At 43.2% G+C, this 25,929-nt stretch overlaps 1 protein-coding gene across 3 annotated transcripts in view; it reads left to right on the top strand.

Moving 5' to 3' along the window:
* The window catches only part of MAP7D2 (MAP7 domain containing 2), a 70,481-nt gene that overhangs the window by 20,261 nt on the left and 24,291 nt on the right, over nucleotides 1-25,929 (top strand). For all 3 annotated transcript variants that reach the window (XM_064278079.1, XM_023555165.2, XM_064278080.1), the window contains 2 exons: nucleotides 5,076-5,230; nucleotides 6,902-7,029. In XM_064278079.1, the coding sequence (XP_064134149.1) occupies nucleotides 5,076-5,230; nucleotides 6,902-7,029 (283 nt within the window). The remainder of the gene's footprint in view (nucleotides 1-5,075; nucleotides 5,231-6,901; nucleotides 7,030-25,929) is intronic.

Below are 25,929 nucleotides of genomic sequence, written 5' to 3'. Positions count from 1 at the left end.
CTACTTGGTAAGCTATGGAGGTGAGTAGGTTCTTTTTAGAGATGGTTTGACAAAGTAGCCTGGACACCACAGTCTCTGGAATCCTAAAACCAGCTCTACTACTAACTAGCTCTGTGACTTTGGGTAAGTTAATGAAGTATGTAGAATTTTGCTGAAGGTAATTCAAAACAGTTTCAGCAGCACATCAACGGGGAACTGCCAGAAGTTCAAGTCAGATTCAGAACAGGATGTGGAATGAGGGTTATCATTGCTGATGTCAGATGGATCTTGGCTGAAAGCAGAGAATACCAGAAAGGTGTTTACCTGTGTTTTATTGACTGTGCTAAGGCATTCAGTTGTGTGGATCAGAACAAATTATGGATAACATTGCAAAGAATGAGAATTCCGGAACACTTAATTGTGCTCATGGGAAACCTGTACATAGACCCTTAAGAGGCATTTGTTCGAATAGAACAAGGGGATACTATGTGGCTTAAAGTCAGGAAAGGTGTGTGTCAGGGTTGTATACTCTCACTGTACTTATTCAGTCTGTATGCTGAGCAAATAATCCGAGAACCTGGACTGTATGAAGAACAGAGCATCAGGATTGGAGGAAGACTCATTAACAGGCAGTATGCAGATGACACCACCTTGCTTGCTGAAAGTGAAGAGGACTTGAAGCACCTACTAATGAAGATCAAAGACTATAGCCTTCAGTGTAGATTACACCTCAACATAAAGAAAACAAAAAACCTCACAACTAGAACCAATAAGTAACATCATGATAAATGGAGAAAAGATTCAAGTTGTCAAGGATTTCATTTTACTTGGATACACAATCAGCGCCCATGGAAGCAGTCAAAAAATCAATGTATTACTTTGGGCAAATCCGCTGCAAAAGACCTCTTTAAAGTATTGAAAAGCCAAGATGTCACTTTGAGGCCTAAGGTGAACCTGACCCAAGCCATGGTATTTTTTTTTTTATATATGCATGCGAAAGCTAGATGATGAGTAATGAAGACCAAAAAAGAATTGACGCCTTTGAATTGTGGTGTTGGTGAAGAATATTGAATATACCATAGACTGCCAGAAGAAAAAACAAATCTGTCTTGGAAGAAGCACAGCCAGAGTGAGTGGTCCCTAGAAGCAAGGATGGTGAGACTCTGTCTCACGTACTTTGGACATGTTATCAGGAGGGACCAGCCCCTGGAGAGGGACATCATGCTTGGCAAAGTGGAGGGTCAGCGGAAAAGAGGAAGACCCTCAACAAGATGAACTGATAGACACAGTGGCTGCAACAACAGTGGGCTCAAGCATAGCAAGGGTTGTGAAGATGGCACAGGACCGGGCAGTGTTTTGTTGTGTTGTTCATAGGGTTGAAGTAAGTTAGAACTGACTCAACAGTACCTAACAACAGCAATGAACTTCTCTAAGCTTCAGTTTCCTCATCTATAAAATGGACTAATTTTCAATTGTCGAGAGGCTGAAATGAGATAATGCGTGTAAATGAGGTGGCACAATGACTGGCACAGGGTAAAAGCTCAACAAATGTCCACAGCCCTGCTGCTGAAAGGTGGCCCAGGGACCATCAGCATCACCTGAGAGTGATTTAGAAAGACAGACCCTCAGGCCTCACCAGACCTGCACAGTAACTCTGAGAAACCGTGGACCAGCCAATCAAAAAAAAAAAAAAAGCCCTTCTTTTATCAAAGTGGCTCACATCATCATGCACAGAGGCCAAGATTAATGAGGGTCAGCTTTCTCTTTGTTTGCAGATGAGCAGTGTTATACGTACAGGAGGTCGGGTCTGCTCTCAGTTCTCCAAATAGTGTTTTCAGTGAGATGACATATAAACTGCTACCTAGTTGTAGCTGCTTTTGAATAGCTGTGCTGTTTCTGCAGAGAATATATATACAAATGGCCAATAAGCGCATGAAAAGATGCTTAACATCATTAGCCATCAGGGAAATGCAAATTAAATGCAATGAGACACTACTTTACCCCAACTGAACCCATTGTCATCCAGTTGATTCCAACCCGTAGTGACCCTATAGGACATCCCATCGGATTTCCAAGGCTGTAATTTTTGTGGAAGCGGACTGCCACATCTTTCTCCTGCAGACTGGCTGGTGTGTTTGAACTGCCAACTTTTCGGTTAGCAGCTGAGCACTTAACTACTACACCACCAGGGCTCCTTTTACCCCAGGTAAAACCCAAAAACCAAACCCACTGCTGTCGAGTCGATTCCAACTCATAGCAACCCTATAGGACAGAGTAGAACTGCCGCATAGAGTTTTCAAGGAGCGCCTGGTGGATTTGAACTGCCGACCTCTCAGTTAGGAGCTGTAGCACTTAACCATTACGCCACCAGGGTGTATTTACCCCCAGTAGGATGACTAAAGGAGTCTCCATGGTGCTTTGGTTAAGCACTGAACTGCTAACCGAAAGGTTGGTGGTTCCAACCCACCAGCTGCTTTGTGAGAGAAAGATGTGACGTCTGCTCCCGTGAACAATTATAGCCTTGGAAACCCTATGAGGCAGATCTACTCTGTCCTATAGGGTCACTGTGAGTCGGAATCGACTTGATGGCAACAGGTTAGGATGGCTCAAGTAAAAAGGACAGATAATAACAAACGCTGCAGAGAATGTGGAGAAATTGGAACCCTCATGCACTGCTGGTGAGAATGTAAAATTGTGCAGCTGCTTTGGAAAATAATCTGGCAGTTCCTCAAAAAGTTAACCATAGAGTTACCTTGTGACCCAGCAATTCCGCTCCTAGGCGTATACTCAAGAGAAATGAAAACACACACCCTCACCAAAACGTGTATACAAATATAGCGGCACTGTTCAGAATAGCCACAAAGCGGAAACAACCCAAATGTCCAACAGCTGAAGAATGGATAAACAAAATGTGGTCTAGCCATACGATGGAATATTACTCAGCCATAAAGGGAAATGAAGTTCTGGTACATGCTACAACACGGATGAACCTTGAAAACATTATGCTAGGTCACAAGAAGCCTGTCACAAAAGATCACATTTTATATAATTCTGTTTACGTGAACTGTCCAGAATAGGCAAACCCATAGAGGCAGAAAGCAGATTAGTGGTTGCCAGGGCCTAGGGGAGGGGGAAATGGGGAGTGGCTTTCTAATGGGTATGGAGTTTCTTTTGGGCTGTTGAAAATGTTCTGGAAGTAGTCTGTGGTGACAGTTGCACAACCTTTGAATATATTAAAAACCACTGAATTGTACACTTTAAAAGGGTGAATTTTATGGTATATAAATTGTATCTACAAAAAAAAAAAAAAAAAAACCCTGGGAAGTATCTCCATTTTGAGAATGAGGAATGTGGCATTCAGGTCAAAGATTCCTGTATGTGCAGCGATCTCCCAGTCGAAGTCCTGTTCAGGAGCCTGTGCCTGCTTTCAGCTCCACACAGCTCGCGCTGAGGCTGAAACAGTTCACAGCAGACAGTCAGCTCAGAGTCAGGTCAAAGCAGTTAGGATCTGTAAATTCAGAAGCCCGAACAAGCCAGCAGCTTTTCTTGGGTGGAAGCAAAGCCAAGACGCTGCAGGGCCAGACAACTCATTGCCAAGTCCAGGTGATGGGCAAGACTTTCCTAAGCCGTTTTTACCTTGTCAGCCTTAAAGTCCAAACCGAGCCACTCAAAAATATACACATCAGGTCGGAAACTCATCAGCACCTAAGGGTCAGACATCTGACTTCACAAGAGATGAAATCAGATTAGCAACTGAAAACTGCTGTTTAGAACACCAAACATCTATCTGAATCTGGAGATTGCCTCTCTTTTCGTGTCTTCCTTTCCTCAGAGGATCGAAAAGGAAAATATTACAGTGAAAATCATCAGTTATGGAGACATGTTCTGTTTCCAGTACTCAGAGTTTCAGTTCCAACCCACCCATTGGTGGCAAAAAGCAGAGATTTTGGGTCCCATCCCCACTTAGAGGAGAAAACAAAAACCAAAGGTATCACCAGCTATACTCTGCCCCCGCCCCCCCAACCCTCGTGGCCAAAAGCAGTCAGGGGATCCAACAAGTCAATTTTTCTGGAGATGGAGCTATCATTTTGAAATGTCATGAGTTACTTTTACCTCTTACTGCTGTTTCATACCTTGGATGACTCCATTACTACCCAGGCACCTGTGGTTCATCATCCCCTGCCCATGCAAACAGTGCTTTTACCACATTTCAGTGAGTCAGGATTGTTCTAGTGATTCCCGCTTCTGACGCCAAGGGGTCTGTAATACCACTTCCAGGTTCAATGGCTCACTGGGAGGATTCATAGGACTCAGTATGTGGTCGCACTCATAGCTATGACTTATATTATAGTGAAAGAATACAGAGCAGGATGAGCAGAGGGAAAAGACATATGGGACAAAGTCTAGAGGATACCAGGCACAAGCTCCCAACGGTCCTCTCTCCACAGAGTCACACAGAATGTGCTTGATTCTCCCAGCAATGAATTGTGACAGCACATGTGAAATGTATACCAGGAAAGCTCATTAGAAGAAGTGCCAAGATTTTTATTAGAGGCTGATCATGTAGACACCCTTGCCTGGAATGTACCCAAATGCCAGACCCCCCAGAAGGAAAGTCGGTGTTATCATAAACCACATCATTTACACTTTAGGCACGATGAGCCACTCTTGTCAGTTCATGGTGGGAACCCTCCCGAAATCGAAGTTTTCAGATGCCAGCGAAGGGCCAACCTTGCAAGTAGGCCTTCCAGGGGAGAGCAGCCAGGCATGCTCTGTTAACTTTTGTGCACAAGGAGATTGAAGTTTAGAGAGGTCAAGTCACTTTCCCAAGGTGATCCAGCTGTTAGATGGCAGTGCTAGGTGGATCTGGCTCCAAAACATGGACTTGTAATCCCTGAAATGAACTTGACCCTTGAGCATTGAGCATGTGAGCCTTTTTAGGCTAGGATCCATTCCGTGTACAATAGAAGAAATATGGTATGATTTTGAGAATATGGATTGTCCATACATTTTAACAGAAATGTGGTGTTCTTCCCAACTCCCTGTGCTCTTTCTGTCTGTGCTGTCTCTCTGGCTATCATACTGTAACTCTCTAGTATCCCATGCCTGTCCTCGTGTAGCTCCTGTTGGCCCTCTCAAATCTTCTTTCAAGTCTTCTCCCACTCGAAATGCTGAGAGAAGGAAGACCACATCTACATCTGGCGTAGGAGATTCGGGAAAAGGAGCCACTGCAGGAGCTGAGGCCCCCCTGGTACGTTTCAAACCCACTCACTCCCACCCCTTCTGACTGTGGTTTATCTAACAGTGTGATTAGATAAACCACAGGGACCGCTCAAAGGGCAGATTTGGTTTAAAATTTCACCCAACCCTTTGAAAATCATTTATGTTTTTGCACTTTTCTAAATTTTAGTGTCTTGAAACAAATTCCTAAAGACCTTACCCTTGGTATAGCCTGGCCTCCAGAGGACACGAGTCAGAAAGACTGGTCCGAATGTCTTCTCTCTGCTTCTTTAAGAATGTCTGATTCTGCACCAGTCTTGCCTACAAGGGTAGCTAGAGCTAAGGTTCTAGGTCACCCTTCATCTACAACAGTGGCCTCTAAACTTTCTTGATGACATAATGATGCTATCGGTAAGAGAAATGTTGAGCAGGTACCCCCAGTTTATATATATTTATTTAGAAAATATGAAAACCACACTACTTTTATTAACTAATTACCCAAACTGTAGCAGCCTAAAACAACAAGTGTTTATTGTCTCACAGGTTCTTTGGGTCAGAAAATGGGATTGGCTTAGCTGGGTAGCTCTGGTACAGCATCTCGTATGAGGGTATGGGCAAGATGCCAGCTGGGGCTGCTGTCATCTGAAAGCTTGGCTGGGGCTCTTCCAAGGTAACTCACTGACATAGCTGTTGGCAGGAGGCCTCAGTTCCTCGCCACGTGGAACTCTCCATAGGACTGCTTAGGTGTCCAAATGACATAGGAGCTGGCTTCCCCCAGTGCAAGTGGTCCAGCAGAGAGAGAGCAAGGAGGAAGCTGCAGTGCCTTTTATGGTCTGATCTCAGAATTTACACACATCACTTCTACCATGTGCTAATCGTTAAAAGCCAGTCCTAAAGACCAACCCACACACAAGCGGAGGGGAATTAAGCTTCACCTGTTGAAGGGAAGAGTATCAAAGAATTCAGGACCTATTTTAAAACCACCACATAATTGTACTATTGGGCATTTTGTAATACCATGTTTATGTTTTAAGTCCAGTGTGGCCCTGAGGTTCTCAAATGAGAAGTGATGGTTTCATACTCTTGGGTTTTACTGTGGAGCAGATCACTGTGGAAAGGGTCTGATATGTGTGGGTATAGGGACCAAATGAGAATTTGCTGCAGAAAACTTGGATAGGGAGAGAAGGAGACTGACTTTTGTGCAGCACCTACTGTGTGCTAGCCACTTCTATCCATTTCCTTGTGATTTTTGAGGAAGGAGGTGACGAGAAACACTTAGGGGGATAGGTGGGGTTAGAGGAAGTATATACTGTTCAGGATTCACAGCCCACTGTCTTAGATGTTATAACCACAGCATTTTCATCCTCTTAAAGTATTTTTGCACTGATTGTGTATCTTTGTGCTCTTTCCAGTTTCTATACATCCAGAACCATAATATGGTCTGTCATTAGCTCTTTGCAGGATAACAAAAAGGAGGAAATCTTTGTATTTTGAGACTGAAATAATTTTTATATTTACTGGATGACCTAAACGTGATGCCCTCATGGTGCTTCCCTGCAAAGATTTCCACTGTATGAAGCACTGTAGCATTGTGTTGATCCTCTGAAAGAAAGATGTACATCTGTTCCATTTGGGATCTTAGGAATTGTAGAAGTGGTACCAGCTAGGAGCCTCAGCTACCCTGTCCTGTATCCCCTTACAGGTGGAGAAGTCAAAGAGGGAGGCTCGAACACTAACTTCCGTGACCAGCGTGGGCCTGGGATCCCCTCTGAGAAGATGTGACTTTCCAACGGGACTTTCTAAGAGATCGTCTTCTCCTGTGACATCCAAGTAAGCATCTTTCCCCTTGCCCAGGCAGTCTGATTCAGAGTCATTTTGGTGGGGATATTCATGATTCAGCTTTGTGGCTTCTCCCCCAAAAGCCATGGCCGCCCATAAAAGGACAAGGTGGAAAAATGGTGGCATTTCAGTTGCCTCACTTGTTTATCCATGTATCTCCTGGAGAAACGATGAGCTGGCCAGGTGTTTGTTTTCTCGTTGATACGGGAGGCTTATTTACCAGGTTGGCCCTTTTAGCATATTCTTTTTAGGTCCTGGATTCTCTTGTGCTTTTCTAGTATTTTTCTGTTTCCTGCAACTGCGTCTGGAGTGGACTTACCACATAGTGCTCATACTCTCTCTCTGTCGCTCACTTGTTCGCTCTCACTCACTCACTCACTGTCTCAAACGGACAAACCCATTGCTGTTGAGTCGAATCCGGCTCATAGTGAGCCTATAGGACAGAGTACAACTGCTCTGTAGGGTTTCCAAGGAGTGGCTGGTCAATTCAAACTGCTGACCTTTTGGTTAGCAGCTGAGCTCTTAAGCACTGCGCCACCAGGGCTCTGTCTCAGACAGACAGGGAGACAATAATATCTGAGAGAAAATAATAACATGTCAGCCAAGATCAGCAGTATGCTTTTTGAAGTCAGTGCATTTTTTGGTTAGGAACTGGATAAACTCACCAATGAATTCATGTAACCGAAAAATAAATTTATACTGTGAAACTAATGTTTTAAGTTTTTAAAATATTTTACTGATAACAGCTGACAAAAGTGACTCAGTAAACAGCTCCATCCAGCAGTAGAATGAGAACATCTTCAGTAGTACTGACTGAGAGAAAGAGAGATGATTTAATGTTGGAAAATAAGTTAGTTTATTATTATTGTGCTTTAGGTGAAAGTTTACAGCTCAAATTAGTTTCTCATACAAAAATTTATATACACATTGTTATGTGACCCTAGCTGCTCTCTGTATAATGTGACTGTACATTCTCCTTTTCCACCCCAGATTTCCCGTGTCCATTCAACCAGCTCCTGTCCCTTTCTGCCTTCTCATTTCGCCCCCCGGGCAGGAGCTGCCCATTTAGTCTCGTATATCTACTAAAACTAAGATGCACACTCTTCATGAGTATTATTTTATGTCTTATAGTCTTTCAGTCTCTTGGGCTCATAATTACCTTGTGTCTTTGGTATTCTTTATTCTCCTTTGCTACAGGTGGTTTGAGACCAATTGCTGCATCTTAGATGGCCATCGGCTAGGTTTTAAGACTCCAGATGCTACTCACCAAAGTGGGATGCAGAACATTTTCTTAATAACCTTTGTTATGTCAATTGACCTAGATGTCCCCGGAAACCATGGTCCCCAGACTCCCGCCCCTGCTGCTCTGTCCTTCAAAGTGTTTGATTGTGTTCAGGAAACTTCATAACTTTTGGTTTGGTCCAGTTGTGCTGACTTCCTCTGTGTTGTGGGTTGTCCTTCCCATCACCTAAAGTAATTCTTGTCTACTATCTAATTAGTGAATGCCCCTCTCCCCTCCTTCCCACCCTCATAACCATCAAAGAAGGCAGAAAGGGACGGGAGTTGGTTGAATGGACACGGGAAATCTGGGGTGGAAAGGGAGAATGTACGGTCACATTATACGGAGAGCAGCTAGGGTCACATAACAATGTGTATATAAATTTTTGTATGAGAAACTAATTTGAGCTGTAAACTTTCACCTAAAGCACAATAATAATAAACTAACTTATTTTCCAACATTAAATCATCTCTCTTTCTCTCAGTCAGTACTACTGAAGATGTTCTCATTCTACTGCTGGATGGAGCTATTTACTGAGTCACTTTTGTCAGCTGTTATCAGTAAAATATTTTAAAAACTTAATGAATGTTTTCTTCTGTGTTTAAACCTTTTCTTGAGTTCTTATAAATGGTGGTCTCATATAATACGTGTACTTTGCGAGTGACTAATTTCACTCAGCATAATGCCTTCCAGATTCATCAATGTTGTGAGATGTTTCGTGGATTCGTCGTTGTTCTTTATTGATACATAGTATTCCATTGTGTGAATATACCATAATTTGTTTATCCATTCATCCGTTGATGGGCACCTTGGTTGCTTCCAACTTTTTGCTATTGTAAACAGTGCTGCAGTGAACATGGGTGTGCCTATATCTATTCCTGTGACAGCTCTTATTTCTCTAGGATATATTCCAAGGAGTGGGATTGCTGGATCATATGGTAGTTCTATTTCTAGCTTTTTAAAGAAGTGCCAAATTGATTTCCAAAGTGGTTGTACCATTTTACGTTCCCTCCAGCAGTGTATAAGTGTTCCGGTCTCTCCACAACCTCTCCAACATTTATTATTTTGTGTTTTTTGGATTAATGCTAGCCTTGTTGGAGTGAGATGGTATCTCATTGTAGTTTTGATTTGCATTTCTCTAATGGCTAATGATCATGAGCATTTCCTCATGAATCTGTTAGCTACCTGTATGTCTTCTTTAGTGAGATGCCTGTTCATATCCTTTCCCCGATTTTTAATTGGGTTGTCTTTTTGTTGTTGAATTTTTGCAGTAACATGTAGATTTTAGAGATCAGGTACTGATCGGAAATGTCATAGCTAAAAACTTTTTCGCAGTCTGTAGGTAATCTTTTTACTCTTTTGGTGAAGTCTTTGGATGAGCATAAGTGTTTGATTTTTAAGAGCTCTCAGTTATCTAGTTTCTTTTCTGGTGTTTGTGCATTGTTAGTTATGTTTCATATTATTTATGCCATTTATTAGGGCTCCTAGCATTGTCCCTATTTTTTCTCCCATGATCTTTATCATTTTAGATTTTATATTTAGATCTTTGATCCATTTTGAGTTAGTTGTTGTGCATGGCGTTAGGTATGGGTCTTGTTTCTTTTTTTTGCAGATGGATAGCCAGTTATACCAGCACCATTTGTTAAAGAGAATTTGGGCCTTTGTCAATATCAGCTGCTCATAGGTGGATGAATTTACATCTGGATTCTCAATTCTTTTCCATTGGTCTATGTATCTATTGCTGTACCAGTACCAGGCTGTTGTGACTACCGTGACAGTATAACGGGTTCTAAAATCAGGTAGTGTGAGGCCTCCCACTTTGTTGTTCTTCTTCAGTAATGCTTTATTTATCTGGGCCTCTTCCCTTTCCATGTGGAGTTGATTTGTTTCTCCATCTCATTAAAAAATGTCATGGGAATTTGGATCAGGATTGCATTGAATCTGTAGATTGCTTTGGGTAGAATTGACATTTTCACAATGTTGAGTTTTCCTATCCATGAGCAAAGTATGTTTTTCCACTTATGAGGTCTCTTTGGGTTTCTTGCATTAACATCTTGTAGTTTTTTTTTTTCTTTGTGTGTAGGTCTTTTACGTCTCTGGTTAGATTTATTCCTAAGTATTTTATCTTCTTGGGGGCTACTGTGAATGGTATTGATTTGGTGATTTCCCCTTCGACATTCTCTTTGTTGGTGTAGAGGAATCCAACTGATTTTTGTATGTTTATCTTGTATCCTGATACTTTGCTGAAATCTTCTATTAGTTCCAGTAGTTTTCTTGTGAATTCTTTGGGTTTTTCTGTGTATAAGATCATATCATCTGCACAATAAATCAGTTTTTATGGACAGAACAATATAAACCTTGTTTAGTACATTAGTTTGGTTCAGGGAATACATGATAAGACATGAATTTAATGAACACCTTAGATTTTCTTTCAAATATTTCAAGGTGACATCAGCTCTGATTTCTAATTTGTTGTTTCTGTTGGAGACCTCTTTATTATTATTAGTTTGTTCTGAGATCACTATCATTTTCATAAACTATTAATACCTGTTATTGATGTAGCTGTCCCCCGTAGGAGAAAAAATACTTCCATAGCACGTTGCTGAATTAATAGCATGTTGTTTTTTTTGTTTGTTTGTTTTCTAAAGCTCATTCCATCCTTTATGTGCTAGCATTGCCTGTTTGGGGTTTTGGTACTGCTCTGTTGCAAATTCTTTGAATCTGTTTGGTGGGCTCTGTAATGTCCATTGCTCTGTTTTATCTCACAGCCTTTTCAGTTTCCATCCATTTATTACTTCTGTGGTAGTAACTTGGGACGTTGACATGAACAGCCAGTTAGGCCTAGTTCATACTGGGGTTTTTCCAGATTCTACCCGTCTCTTTTCCTTGATGTTGACTCATAGTCCCTGTATGACTATTAGCTTGTGCATTTCATCAGTATCGTAAGTTTCACTGAGATGTACAGGGGGGTTGCTGCCTTCTATAGAGATGAGAATTAGATTCTTGTAAGCAAGCTCACAATTAGGTTCGTGCTACTTCCTTCATGTCAAAAATCTCAAGAAGATTGTGTTTCCAGAACTATTCTATATTTTAAAGGACACATCGTCTGAGTTTTATAAAAGCTTTCCCTGCCCAAAGAGGTTTGAACAAAATCCCAGATTTTTTTTTATGTGGTTCAACTTAGTTTTTTATTTTTTGTATCTTCATTGTATCTAGAGCAGTAATGGGTACCTAAACCAGACTAGTTGCCCTTGAGTCAATTCTGAGTCATGGCAACCCCATGTGTGTCAGAGTAGAAGTGTGCTCCGTAGAGTTTTCATGGCTGTGACCTTTCAGAAACAGATTACCAGGCCTTCTGAGGCACCTCTAGGTGGATTTGAACGTCCAACCTTTCAGTTAGCAGTTGAACGCATTAACCATTTGCACCACCCAGGGACTCCTAACTGGGCCATAGTAGGTGCTTAATTAAAAGAGCCCTGGTGGTACAATGGTTAAGTGCCCTGCTGCTAACTGAAAAATTGGCACTTCAAACCCACCAGCTGCTCTGCAGGAGAAAAGACCTGACAGCGTGCTCCCGTAAAGATTATATAGCCTAGGAAACCCTGTACTCTGTCATATAGGGTCATCATGAGTCAGAATCGACTCAACATCACCTAACAACAACAACAGGTGCTTTATAAATATTTGTGGAATGAATGACTGCAAGTCACTGTGCCACGTGCCGCAGAGAATGCCAACGTGAGTGAGAACGGTCTGGACTTCAAGGAGCCTCACGCAAGGAGGGAGGAGAGACATGTGCACAGATGACTGCAGTCCTGGGCCCTAGTCCAAAGATCTGCCCACCGTCTCATCCTTCAGGACTCAGCTTTACCACCATCCTCTCCAGAACCATCGAAAGCTGAATCCACCCCCCTTTGTGCTTGTGTAACATCACGTGTATCTCTCTATCATTCATTTATTCCACAAATACCTGTTGAGCACCTACTCTGTGTTCCATGCTTTTCTAAGATCTAGGGATGCAGCAATGAATAAGGCAAAAGTCCCTGCCCTTGCAGCACTCAGTGACAGTGAACAAGTAAATCTGTCAGGTGATGACAAGCACTCTGAAGGAAAATAAAACTGGATAAGGTGACAGAGTGGTGGAGGGGAGCTAGCTAGATGAGGTGGTTGAGGGAGGCTTCTCTGAGGAGGGGACATTTCAAAAGAGATTGCACGAAGTGTAGTGCAAGCCAAGTGGCTCTGTGCCTCGTTGGCACTAGATTCTAATTTTACATTCATTAAGCTGTTTCCAGACACTCTGGTGGTGCGGTAGTTAAGAGCTCGACTGCTAACCAAAAGGTCAGCAGTTTGAATCTACCAGGTGCTCCTTGAAAACTCTATGGGACAGTTCTACTCTGTCCTATAGGGTTGCCATGAGTCAGGATCGACTCAACGGCAATTTTTTTTTAAGCTATTTCCTGCTAGGCTGACTGAAGGGTGGGGACTGACTGGATTTATTGTTGCATAGTAGGTGCCCATATGTGTCTGTGGGTTGGAAGCAAGAAGGCAAGGATACCCTGGAGGGCAGAACTGGGCTGGGCAGGCAGGTAGAGGAAATGCAGGGACAGACCCTGTCCAGGGATCTGGCCTTTTGCCTCCTCTTGCCTTGTTGGCCATTCATTGGCTTATTCTCATGGTGATCAGTGCCTTTCTTCAATGGCTTCTTTCCTGGGCTGCGTATCTCACTTGGGGAATTTTAAAATGATGAGGGGTGCTGGCGTCTATACTGCACTGCAGGGTATTTCTGCCATGTCAGTCAAAGGGAACTAATGGGCTGGCCTCTCTAATGCAGGAGGGAGAAATAGTCAACTTGAACACACCTGGACTTGTGTACTGTCAACACCCCCCAGAATCATCTCTCTTTAAGAGGTGCCCTGGGGATAGAACTTGCTTCCAGTGTCTCTAAATCAGTGTTACCAACTCGAGGTCAAAGGAGAAACACGCGTTTCTTGATTTTAAAACATTGAGAATGACTAGGAGTACATAGCAAGGTGTATATAAATTTTTGTATGAGAGACTGACTTGAATTTGTAAACTTTCATTTAAAGCACAATAAAAATAAAAAATAAGAGTAAGATGTTGAGAATGAAAGATAGTTTTTCCCCAGGTAAAAATCAGTGGCTTAGCCACGCTGGGTATGGACCAGGTCTGAGAGACATGGGAACCCAAGTAGACTGTAAGTAAATTCTGAAAACTCCATCACACTACATGCCAGTGAGAAAGAGTGATCCACGCCTGCTCACCACCACGTGGGTGGGTCTCAGGAACATAGTGTTGCGTGGGTAAAACACATTGGAGAAGAATGCCAGCATTCCATTTATATTGAATTCCCAGATGTATAAAACTAAACAATGTGTTTTTAAAAATATAAATGTGATAAAGTAATTTTTAGAAAAAGAAAATGGCACACATAAAAATCAGAGTGGCAGTGGCTTTGGAGTGGGGAGAAGAGGAAATGGGGGCTCATGAGTGATTCCAGCGCCCTGGTCCTTTCTCTTTTGCACCAGCTGGTGAGTCCACGGGCATTTGTGGTCTCATTCTTTATACCTAACGTAGTTTATAAATATTCTTTTTGTATTCTCATTATGGAAGAAAGACAATAAAGGAAACTTATTTAGTTTTTTTTAAAACTTATTTTATCTTTAAAATGGTGTCACATGCAAAAGAATCCGCAACCCAAGTGGTGTTTTTGACATTCTCTCTGTGCAGACCAAGTGTCTGGTTTTTAAAGCACAGTGGAAATGATTTGGCTTTGAAAGGGGGCTTAGTTAGCCCCTTTGAACTCCCATCCAGGAGCCCCAATGGGTCATGTGATTAATGATCCCTCTTCTTGTGACCTTCTACACGCTGACTATGTATTGTTCTCTTTCCTGATCTCAGATGAATTCAGTCACTGTTGGGTGGCTGTGCGTGCATATTAATAGCATTGCTCTTTTAAGCGTTCAAGTTTATTTTCATTGTTTGCATTGTCAGATACTTGTATAGGTTTTAGAAAGCTAGCTTCAGCAACACTCTCAAAGATGTGGATGGAGAATGCTTTCTTCCTGTAACCTAGAGAGAAGAAATCAAGTGTGCCCAAGTGGATTTACCAGGCCCATTTCTGTCTCTGAGTGTTGATGCTGCCTGTATTCTAGCTCTGTGTGGAATATTCTCTCATGGTTCTATATTCTTAGAAATATATTCTAAGTCAGCTTAGTCATTATGGTGGGTGATGTTTTGGTTATCTATTGTGGCTTCTCGCAACATGGTGGCTGGGTTCTAAGAGGGAGCGTTCCCAGGGCAGGAAGCGGAAGCTACCAGCCCAGTTAAGGACTATGCCCTGACTTGGCACAGCATTACTTCTTGCTGCCTTTTACTGGTCAAAGCAGTTGGACCAGTTCAGATTTAAGGGGCAGGGAAAGAGACTCAGAAGATCATGTGGGATGGGAGTATTATTGTGGCCATCTTTGGAAAATATGACCTATTAAAGATAATCACTTATCAGCTCATAGCTGAGATCGTTGTCTATATTGGGAACCTAGTTTCGTTTTGCTTCATCCTGCATTGGAAACAAAACAAATATTCCATATGAGGGGGAAAAAATCATGATGAAGTTGCCTGAATGGCCCAGATTAGTTACCACCCACTTTTTTCAGAATCATAGGCCCACGGAAGGCCTTGGAAGGACCCAGCCCATTCCCTTGGTGGCTGTCAGTTGTCTTCAGGTCAGGTCTAATTCATGGCGACCCTACGTGTGCAGAGTAGAACTACACCATAGGGTTTTCAAGGCTGTGACCTTTTGGAAACATCTCCAGGCCTGTCTTCTGAGGCACCTCTGGGCGGGTTAAAATCACCAACCTTTTGGCTAGTAATGGAGCAGTTAACTGTTTGTACCACCCGGGGACTCCTTAGCTGATCATTACAGGGCACCATTCTGATAGGCTTCTCTGAGAGATGTGTTGTATGGTTATCTCCGACCCACAGGCGAGTGTCTGAGGTGGATCAGTAATCCCTGCATGGGCAAGTTAACTATTCTTTTTGCTACCACCGATGTTCTTTATATATATATATATATATAAATTTTTTGTTGTTGAACTTTAGATGAAGGTTTACAGAAGAAACTAGTTTCTCATCAAACAGTACACACATTTTTGTATGACATTGGTTAACAACCCCACGACATGTCAACACTCTCTCTTCTCAACCTTAGGTTCTCTATTACCAGCTTTCCTGTCCCCCCCGCCTTCTAGTCCCTGCCCCAGGGCTGGTGCACCACTTTAGTCTTGTTTTGTTCTGTGGGCCTGTTCAGTCTTTGGCTAAAGGGTGAACCTCAGGAGTGACCTCATTACTGAGCTGAAAGGGTGTCCGGGGGCCATACTCTCAGGGTTTCTCCAGTCTCTGTCAGGCCAGCAAGTCTGGTCTTTCTTTTTGAGTTAGAACTTTGTTCTACAGTTTTCTCCAGCTCTGTCCGGGGACCCTCTATTGTGATCCCTATCAGAGCAGTCAGTGGTGGTACCTGGGCACCATCTAGTTGTACTGGGCTCAGTCTGGTGGAGGCCATGGTGGATGTGGTCCATTAGTCCTTTGGACTAATCTTTCTCTTGTGTCTTTAGTTTTCTTCATTTTTCCTTGCTCCTGAAGGGGTGAGACCAGTGGAGTATCCTAGATGGCTGCTCACAGGCTTTTAAGACCCCAGATGCTACTCACCGAAGTAGAATGTAGAACATTTTGTTTATAAACTCTGTTATGCCAGTTAAGCTAGATGTTCCCTGAGACCATGGTCCCCACAGCCCCCAGCCCGGCAATTTGGTCGCTCAGGGAGTTCGGATGAGTCTATGGAGCTATTGTGGCCTTGCCTTGTACAGGTTGTGCTGGCTTCCCCAGTACAACCAAAGTTACTGCTTTTCTTTTGTCTATTAAGTGTTTTTCCATTCCCACCCCTCCCCTCCCTCGGAACTATCAAATAGTTTCTTTTTGTGTGTACACCTTTTCATGAGTTTTTACAGTAGTGGCCTCATGCAATATTTGTCCTTTTGCAGTTGACTTATTTCACTCAGCATAGTGTCCTCCAGATGCATCCATGTTGAGATGCTTCACAGATCCATTGTTGTTCTTTATCGTTGAGTCTATTGTTGTCGTTTTGTAGTGCTTTTTTTTTTTGTGGTGCTAATGTTTTCTTTGTTCCTCTTACTTTCCTGTGCTGAGTTCTTCTTGTTTGTGGATTTCTTTTTCATTTCTTTTGTTTTTGTAGGTTTTGTTTTTATTGAAGCTTTATGTTTTTCTTCTTTATTTTGATGAGTAGGTCTGTTAACTTTCTTTGTGGTTACCTTGAAATTTACCCTTGTCTTCTTAACCAAGAGGTCGGCAGTCCAGCTCCTTGGAAACTCTACGGGGCAGTTCTATTCTGTCCTATAGGGTCGCTATGAGTCAGAATCAACTCGACAGCAGTGGGTTTGGTCAGTGGGTTCCTAGGTAATAAAAAAAAAAATACTAGGTTCCTATTATTACTAGGTATTGCCGTGCCGTCCTCTCCATTAGAAAGTTCTATACTTATACTATTCCCTCTTTTATTTTTCTGACATTGTTGTCTTTCACAGATTAACCTCTCTGGTTCCCTGTTGCAATTGTTTTGGTTTTGGATAGTCCTTGAGAGTCGTTTCCTAGGTTGGTATCTGGCTGGTACCATCTTGCGTCCTAGATTCAGGCTGTGGTCTGATGCTGTTTGTTCTCAGACCGAAGGACTCCCTTTAATAATTGTTGTAAGTTTGGTTTGGTTTTTACATATTCCCTTAATTTCTGTTTATCTGGTTATCTGGAGATGTCCTAATTTCACCATCATATTTGAACAAAAGTTTTGCAGGATATATGATTCTTGGTTGGCAGTTTTTTCTTTCAAGGGTTTATATATGTCATCCCATTGCCTTCTTGGCTACATGGTTTCTGCTGAATAATCAGAGCTTAGTCTTGTTGTTTCTCCTCTGTACGTGACTTTTTCTTTTTCTCGAGCTGCTCACAGGATTTTTTCTTTGTCTTTAGTTTTAGTGACTGTGATTATGATACGCCTTCGTGTTTTTCTTTTGGGATCTATCCTGTATGGGGCTTGTTGAGCTTCTTGGATGGTCAGCTTTTCATCATTCATGATATTAGGGAAGTTTTCTGTCAGCAGTTCTTCAATGATCCTTTCTGTGTTTTCCTTTTTCTCTCCCTGTTCTGGAATTCTGATCACTCGCAAATTTTTGCTTTTGATTGTATCCCACATAATTCTCAGGGCTTCTTCATTTTTCTTCATTCTTTTTTCTGATTTTTCCTCAAACAGGGTTGTATTCAGGTGTTTGTCTTCAATTTCGCTGATTCTGTCTTCCATCATTTCAGACCTGCTCCTCAGCCCTTTTATGACACTGTCCGTTTCTGAAATGTTATCTTTTGGATTTCTAATTGTTGTTTTTGTGTGATTTCTAGTTGTGAATTTATTTTGGCATTTTGTTCCTATATTACTTTCCTGAATTGTTCCATTTTTTGGCCTGTATTTTCCATGAATTTGTCTGCCTTTTTCAAAAATTTGTCTATTTTTTCCTCGTTTTTGCCTGGTTTTTCCTTCAACTCTTGGATCTCTCTGAATATTAGAGATTTGAATTCCCCATCAGGTAGTTCTGTTTCCTTTTCTTCTACTGCGAATTCATCTGGTGTTTTATTTTGGTTGCCTACTTGACCCATCCTGTCCTGTTTTTTGTATGTTTTGAAATTGTCTGCTGTGTTCAGGACATTCAGTAGTTATTTTCTTCCTTTCTCGATTGTAGATTTGTTTGTTTTGCCGTGGTTTTTTGTTTTATTTGGTTATGTCTGAGTAGGTGGGCCATGTGTTCTTTGTTGTTTGCTCATCTGGGGTCATGATACTTTTCACCTCCTTGTCCAATGGACAGGGCCAGCCATTCAGCTATGGTGCAGCAGGGCAGGTCCAGCTGGAGGGGAGAGGCTTGGATGGGTTGTTTATGGCAAGTACAAGGGCTGACAGGGCAGGCCAGGAATCAGTGCTGGGCAGGTTCCAGTAGGCCATGCCTGTGCTGCTTGGAGGTGTGATGCTCAGTGCACGGTACAGGTAGGCAGGAAAGAGGGGGGAGGTTTTGATGTGTAGAGCTAATAGGGGTATGGGAAGGAGGAGAGAAAGGAGAGAAAAACAGGAGCCAAAAACGAACAAGCAAACAAAGAGGGAAAAAAACGCAAAGGGAGCTTGCCATTGGAGTGGAGAGATGAGAAGCTGAGAAATGGAGAAAAGCAAAAAGAAGAAAAAAATAGACAAAAATTTGGAAAAGAAAAAAAGAAAAGCCCCCAGGAGCCCCAGAGTACCACCAGTGGGGCTGCTAAGACCGGGGAAGTGGCCCCCAGGCTGCGCATTATAGCCTGGCTAGAGCGAGTATAGATGTCATACAGCACCAGGTGTTCAGGAGACAGGAAAAGAAGATAAGTGTAGAGAGACAAGAACTGAGAAATGAAGACAGAAAGGGAAGAAGAGAGAGAAAAGAAAAAAGAAATGCCCCCAGGGATCCCACCAATGTGGCTGCACAGATTGGGGGAGTGGCTCCTAAGCCACACAGCACAGCCCCAGTAGAAGGGGCTCCCAAGCTGCGAAAAGAAAACAAACAGAACAAACCAAAACAAGGAAAAAAAAGAAAAAAAACCCAGGGATCCCACCAGCATGGCGTCATGGGCTGGAGAGTGGCTCCTGTCGAGCGTGGCTTCACAGCCTTTCAAGAAGAAGCAAAGATGGCACACAGAGCCAGGTGTTCCAGAGAAAGGAGAGGGAGGTGGTAGGAGGCAGAGAAGAAACCAAAAGACACGGAAAGAAGCAGTATCAGCCCAGGGGCCCGGCCAGTGTGGGCAGGTCGAATCCAAGCAGCCTGAGGCCAAAGCAGTTGCTTCCCGGCCAAGAGACTGCGGCTGGCAGGAAGCAGAGGAGGCCAAGGGGTGGGGGGGCAGCTAAGAAAGCGTGTATCACTTGTAACCGGGTACTCTGTCTCCTGCTGGGAACTTCGTGAAGCTGCTTTCCTGTACTCCCTGTCCACTGATCTTTGATGTGGGTGGAGCGAATCCAAACAGCACGGATGCTGCACTTCCCAGCCGGCTGAGCCACCACAGCCAGCCAGGAAGCTTGGAGGTAGAGCAGTGGGGAGAGAATGGGGGGTGGGAAAGGGTTTATCGCTGTTTACCAGGTGCTCTGTCTCCTGCTGGGAGTTCCGTAAAGCTGCTTTCCCATGGTCCCTGTCTGCCGATCCCCGACAGGAGTCAAAGATGGTGGATCCATGCTGCATTAGCTGATGGGGCCCTCCACACATATCTCTCCTTGCCCTCCATCCTCTGTCAGTTTCTTATTCCATTCGGTGCTTGGCTGAGTTCTCTATCTCTTCATTTGGCACTTGAGGTTCTAGGAATGACATTTGTCTGTGTTTTACTTAGTTTTTTGGGTCTTTGCTATGGAGTGACGGCATGGTGCATCTGTCTATGATGCCATCTTGGCCGGAAGCCTTCCCACCAGTGTTCTTGAATAGGCTTTTATATTCTTCTCTGAACACTTTCTTGAAAAGGATAATTGAAAATGTTGTTATACCCCTTCCTTGTAGCCATACTTATATACTCACCTAGTCCATCAAAAATAAAAAGAAACCCAATGTGGAAACTCTGGTGGCGTAGTGGTTAAGAATTTGACTACTAACCAAAAGGTTGACAGTTTGAATCCATGAGGCACTCCTTAGAAACCCTATGGGGCAGTTCTACTCTGTCCTATAGGGCCACTATGAGTTGAAATTGACTCAACAGCAGTGGGTTTGGTTTTTTTTTGTTTGTTGCCGTTGAGTTGATTCCAACTCATGATGACCCATGTGTGAAGAGTAGAACTGTGCTTCATAGGGTTTTCAGTGGCTTGACCTTTCAGAAGCAGGTCTCCAGGCATTTCTTCTGAGGTGCCTCTGGGTGGATTTGAACCTCCAACCTTTCTTCCAATGTTTAACCATTTGCACCACCCAGGAACTTTACCCAGTCCTATACACCCACTCTGCTTATCCACATGGTTAGGTTCCAAAGACCAGGTTCACCCATTGTGGTTTGTTATGCAAAAGTCAGTATTATGCAAAAAATGGAGGATGACTACAGCAGACCACAGGATGGAAGATGACTATATAATTACATAACTGCCAAACCATTATATAACTGCCTAATTACATCATTACATAACTGCCAAACTACTGAGAATCATGGCCCATCCAGGCTAACACATAACCTTCACAGCCAGCATTACTCTTGCCTCGTGCCTTGATGTTTGTTACTGCCAGACGTACATCATTAATGCACAGAATAGTTGGATAATAGATTTTTTACTACTGTTGTAAATGCAAAATGCCAGATAACAAGACGCTCAATAAGTGAGGAGTGGGTGTATTTTTCAGTTTTACCAGAGGAGGATTTGCATTTAGACCAACTTTTTTTTTTTAACTTTTATTGAGCTTCAAGTGAACGTTTACAAATCAAGTCAGTCTGTCACATATAAGTTTATATACACCTTACTCCATACTCCCACTTGCTCTCCCCCTAATGAGTCAGCCCTTCCAGTCTCTCCTTTTGTGACAATTTTGCCAGCTTCTAACCCTCTCTACCCTCCCATCCCCCCTCCAGACAGGAGATGCCAACACAGTCTCAAGTGCCCATCTGATACAAATAGCTCACTCTTCATCAGCATCTCTCTCCTACCCACTGTCCAGTCCCTTCCATGTCTGATGAGTTGTCTTCAGGAATGGTTCCTGTCCTGTGCCAACAGAAGGTTTGGAGACCATGACCGCTGGGATTCCTCTAGTCTCAGTCAGACCATTAAGTCTGGTCTTTTTGTGAGAATTTGGGGTCTGCATCCCACTGATCTCCTCCTCCCTCAGGGGTTCTCTATTGTGCTCCCTGTCAGGGCAGCCATCGGTTGTGGCCGGGCACCAACTAGTTCTTCTGGTCTCAGGATGATGTAAGTCTCTATAGACCAACTTTTTTTTAAAGCATTTTTATTTTGAAATAATTTCAACTCTCCAGAAGAATTTGCAAGACTAGAACAGAGAACTCCCCTATACCTTTCATTCAGTGTTAAAGTTTAGTCGCATTTGCTTTATCATTCCCATCCCCCCTCACTCACACTCTTGAGGTCACTCTCCATAGACACACGCACACACCTTTTCCCAGAATTATTTGAGAGTGAGTTGTAGACTTCATGTACCTTTACCTCCAAAAACAAAGGCATTCTTTTACATAACCACAGTACTATTAAGAGAATCAGAAAGTTTAATATTGCTATCTAATTTACAGTCTATGTTCAGTTTTTGCCAGTTGTCCCAATCAAATAAAAAAAAAAAACCAAACCCATTGCCATTGAGTCAATTCCGACTTACAGCGGCCTTATAGGACAGAGTAGAACTGTCCCATAAGGTTTCCAAGGAGCAGCTGGTAGATTTGAACTGCCAACCTTTTGGTTAGCAGCTGAGCTCTTAACCACTGCGCCCAAGGGCTCCAAGTTTTCCCAGTAAGATCTTTTATATCATCTTATTTTCCTGGCCCAGGATCCCACATCGCATTGAGTTGGCTTGTCTCTTTGATCTCTTTAATTAGGAATAGTTCCTTAGCTGGTCCTTGTCTTTCATGACCTTGACATTTCTGAGGAACACAGGCCAGTTGTTTTGAGGACTGTCCTTAACATGGAGTTGGTCTGATGTTTTCCCAGGATTAGATTCACGTTGTGCCTTCTGGACAGAAATCCCACAGAAGGATGTGTATCCTTCCCAGTGCCTCAGAGCAGGAGACCACCATGAAGATTCTTTTCATTACTGGCGATGTTCACCTTGATCACTGGGTGCAGGTGATGCCCGCCAGATTTCTTTGGTGTAAAATTGCCCTTTCTCTTTGGGAAGCAATAAACCTCGACCGTAAACAAAGTTGTTTCAGAATATTGACTGAGCTGTACTGAGGAGGCCATAGGACCCCTCCCATCCAGTGGGTGGTCTGTGTTCACTGTGACTGGAGTCAAGTGGCTTTGGAGAACATAGAACTTGATTCCAGAATGTGGAGGAAAGAAGTCCTTTGGGGTTCTGCTTGGCAGGGCACTCATGTTCAGAAGTGTCACAACCCTCTCCTGAGAGTTGTTCTTGCCGTTCTATTTACAGAGGTATTTGTTCATGGAACCTAGAAAAGTATATAATCCTGGCTTGTGCTGCAGGAAGGCTTATTTCTACCACTCCAAACAAACCTTATGAATCCCCTTTGTTACCTTTTTCATCATGGAGGTATTGAGCCTTAAAAAATTAAAGGAGAATAGCTTAGAGAGCCAGAGGAAGAATCAAATGACTGGGCTTCCAGTCCTGGCTCTCTCTCTAATTTGCATCTCTTTGGGGAAGGTCTTTTAAGCTCTTAGGACTTTGGATTTCTTTCTAATTCCCCACCTATCTCACTGGGTTGTTGGTGGGGATCGAATAGGCCCTTACTTCAAAATAAAATTCTATCAGGACATGGCAATTTTATTATTGTTTTTATAATCCACACCTCTAATGAGTTCCCTTGATTAATTAGTGCTTAATTTCTTTCATTGGCCAAGATACCTAGCTCTAGGAAATTGGGGGAGAACAACTCTGCCAGACTTCATCTGGCTTGTAGTAGTGTGCTGGGGCTGGCCAGAGAGCCGAACACCTTGTTCAGAAATGCTGGTTCTGAGCAGCTCTTGTTGCGTGGCTGGCAGGGTGCTAAGTGTATGTAAGTAGCAGGCAGGATAAGCAGAAAATTACAAATAGGTCAATAAAACCATGGATATCTAAGATTGTGTCCTGCTTCTGGTCACTGTTTAAAAAAAATCTGTGGCTTGGCTAAACTTCTCCGGTTCGAAGGTCATGTTTATCTGTGCGTCTGTGTTTGTGTGTGTGGTTTTTATAATTTCTTCTGTTTATTGGGCAGGGGCTCAGGTAGGTGAGTGTAAACAGACTTTTCTTAATATACTGAGTGTCACCCCCAATAATCCACCCTTACTTCTCAGGTAGAAATTATTTTTAAATGTGTGCTCACGGGTAATTTGCACAGCTTTATTTAGAATAGGACCTCACAGTCTAGTGTGAACAGAACCTACACGTGACCATTGTGGTGAAGCAAGTTGCTGCAAGGCTATCCAGGGCCATGCTCACATGAGACTGTCAGAGCTCCCCCACTCCCACCCCAGGCCAGTCTGGCCCTTTCTCCTTGGGCTTGTAACCTTTCCCCACATTCCCATCTACTTATGTGGATCAGACAGAGCCATCTGGCTCAGTCACACTGATGGGGAGGGTCTTAGTTCACCACCAGTCCCTCCTGATAGTGAACCATTTAAACTAGACCCACGGGTCATATTGGGATCCTGATGCTGGTCAAATGGCTCCTAAGGCTGGACTATAGAATGGGTTGGGCCTGCAGCCCATTCAAACTTCTTACCCAGTCCCTCGAGTCCAGCCCTGGGGATCCTGCCGGTGGAGTTGATCTGCTGAAGAGCTCTCCATTTGTCTGCCCATCCTGAAAGACACACGCACGCAGACACGCACAAACCTGTGTGTACATATACTCAGTACAGTTTTGGAGTATATTAATGGAGGTCTGAGCTCCAGCCCATTGAGGGAGGGTTCCAGGTCTGACTCTGCCTGTCAGAACACATAAGAGACAGTATGTTGACTCGTAGAGGCACTAATGAATTACCTCTCAAGCTAAGGCTCTCAGGAGCCTGGAGATGTGCCTCGGGGTCACCGTGGGCATTAGGATCCTGCCCCTCCAACCAGAGCGGCTCTGTTTTCGTCATTTATGCAGATAGAATATATGTGTGGATTCATGTATGGGTTGTGTATATACATCTCATCTCATGCTTCTCAGCTGGGAGGGGACATTTGGCACTGTCTGGAAATATTTTTGGTTGTCACAACCAGGAAGTTGCTACTGGCATCTAGTGAGTAGAGGCCGGAGAAAAACCAAACAAACCAAACTCATTGCTGTCGAGTTGATTCTTACTCATAATGCTCCTATAGAACGGAGTAGAACTGCCCCATAGGGCTTCCAAGGCTGTAACAATCTTGACAGAAGCAGACCGCCACGTCTTTCTCCCACGGAGTGCTTAGTGGGTTCAAACGGCCAGCCTTCAGGTTAGCAGCTGAGTGCTTAGCCACTTCACCACCAGGGCTCCTTGTAGAGGCCAGGCATGCTGCTAAACATGCCACAATGCACAGGGCAGCTGCCATAACAAAGAATGATCTGGTCCAAAATGTCAGCTGTGCTGGGCTTGAGAAGGTACACATGCCTATGTATGGAGCAGGTGGGAGGATTCATTATAAGATCTTTTCCCCCGGTTGAATTTTTAAAAAATTTTATTGTGGTAAAATGTATATATAACAAACGTTTGCCATTTAACCATTTTTAAGTGTACAATTCAGTGGCCTTAATTACATTCACCATGTTGTGAAACCATCACCACTATCCATTTCCAAAAGTTTTTCATCACCCCACACAGAAACTCAGTGCCTCTTTGGCCACTTCCCCCTAACTCTGTGTAGGATTTTTATTTGGGGAAGAAATGAGGAAACCAGGGTTCTATAGTACATCTGGAAAGAACCACCTCTTTGCTGAGAGATTGTATCCATCAGGAATGTGGAAGAACCCCATGGTGGAGCCTGAGGCAGATAGGCTAGATGAGACGGAGGCTAGAGCAGCCTACTGAGAGTCAGTTCTGTGTGGCTCTGGGCCAGCCTGGCCAGTATGAAGAGGAGCTTTCTGGGGTTGGAGTTGTCCAGCTGGGAAGCAGACTGCCGTGGGAGGGACAGTGTGATCTGGACTGATTCTACATAAATCACATGTTGAATTTATGAATTTAAAATTTATGAATTTAAAAATTTCAAATCATATTAAAGACAGATCATTGAGTAGCGTGATCACTTCCCCCCCCCCGCCCGCTGTGTGGCCCTCATCCTTGCCTTGATTGATGGACTGTCATCAGGTCAGAAGGTGGTCTCCTGGGCACCAGAAACCAGACTCTTGGTGTGAGATCATCATTGGAAAACTGGCCTACATCTTATGCAGTCAGCATACCATTATTGTCTAGCTCAAGGTCAAGATTAGTATTGATCTGATCTTTAGCACCAGGATCCAATTAGGTAACTATTTAAGCTGATGATAAGAAATTGGCCTTAAATATTAGGTTGAACTATATGATATGCCATTGTTTAACAGTGTTGTTTTTATCGGTCAAAAACAGTCAGATATTAGCAATTTTATACAGTTCAACCTGCTAGAGGATTGTGTCAAAGAAAAATTATACTGGACAATGTTAAAACAGGCAAGGATGACAATATTCAAAAAGGATTATTGCAAGGAGGAAGAGGGAGGACTATTGGAAGAAGGAAGCAAAGGAACACTCGAATCTGAGTTCAACTCCACTGAAACAAAAGATCGTGAGCTTTTTAGAATCTGGGGTGGCTTAGCAGAAGAGCACTGAAGAAAGTAAGGAGGTTGATCGCTGCGATGGATGAGTGATTTACTGAGCTTGCAGTTAGGGCCATTTGGCTCAGAATGCTGTC

This window comes from Loxodonta africana, chromosome X, assembly GCF_030014295.1.
Source record: "Loxodonta africana isolate mLoxAfr1 chromosome X, mLoxAfr1.hap2, whole genome shotgun sequence".
NCBI lineage: Eukaryota > Metazoa > Chordata > Mammalia > Proboscidea > Elephantidae > Loxodonta > Loxodonta africana.
The sequence above is the reverse complement of the archived record's forward strand: the minus strand, read 5'-3'. Positions and strand labels throughout refer to the sequence as shown.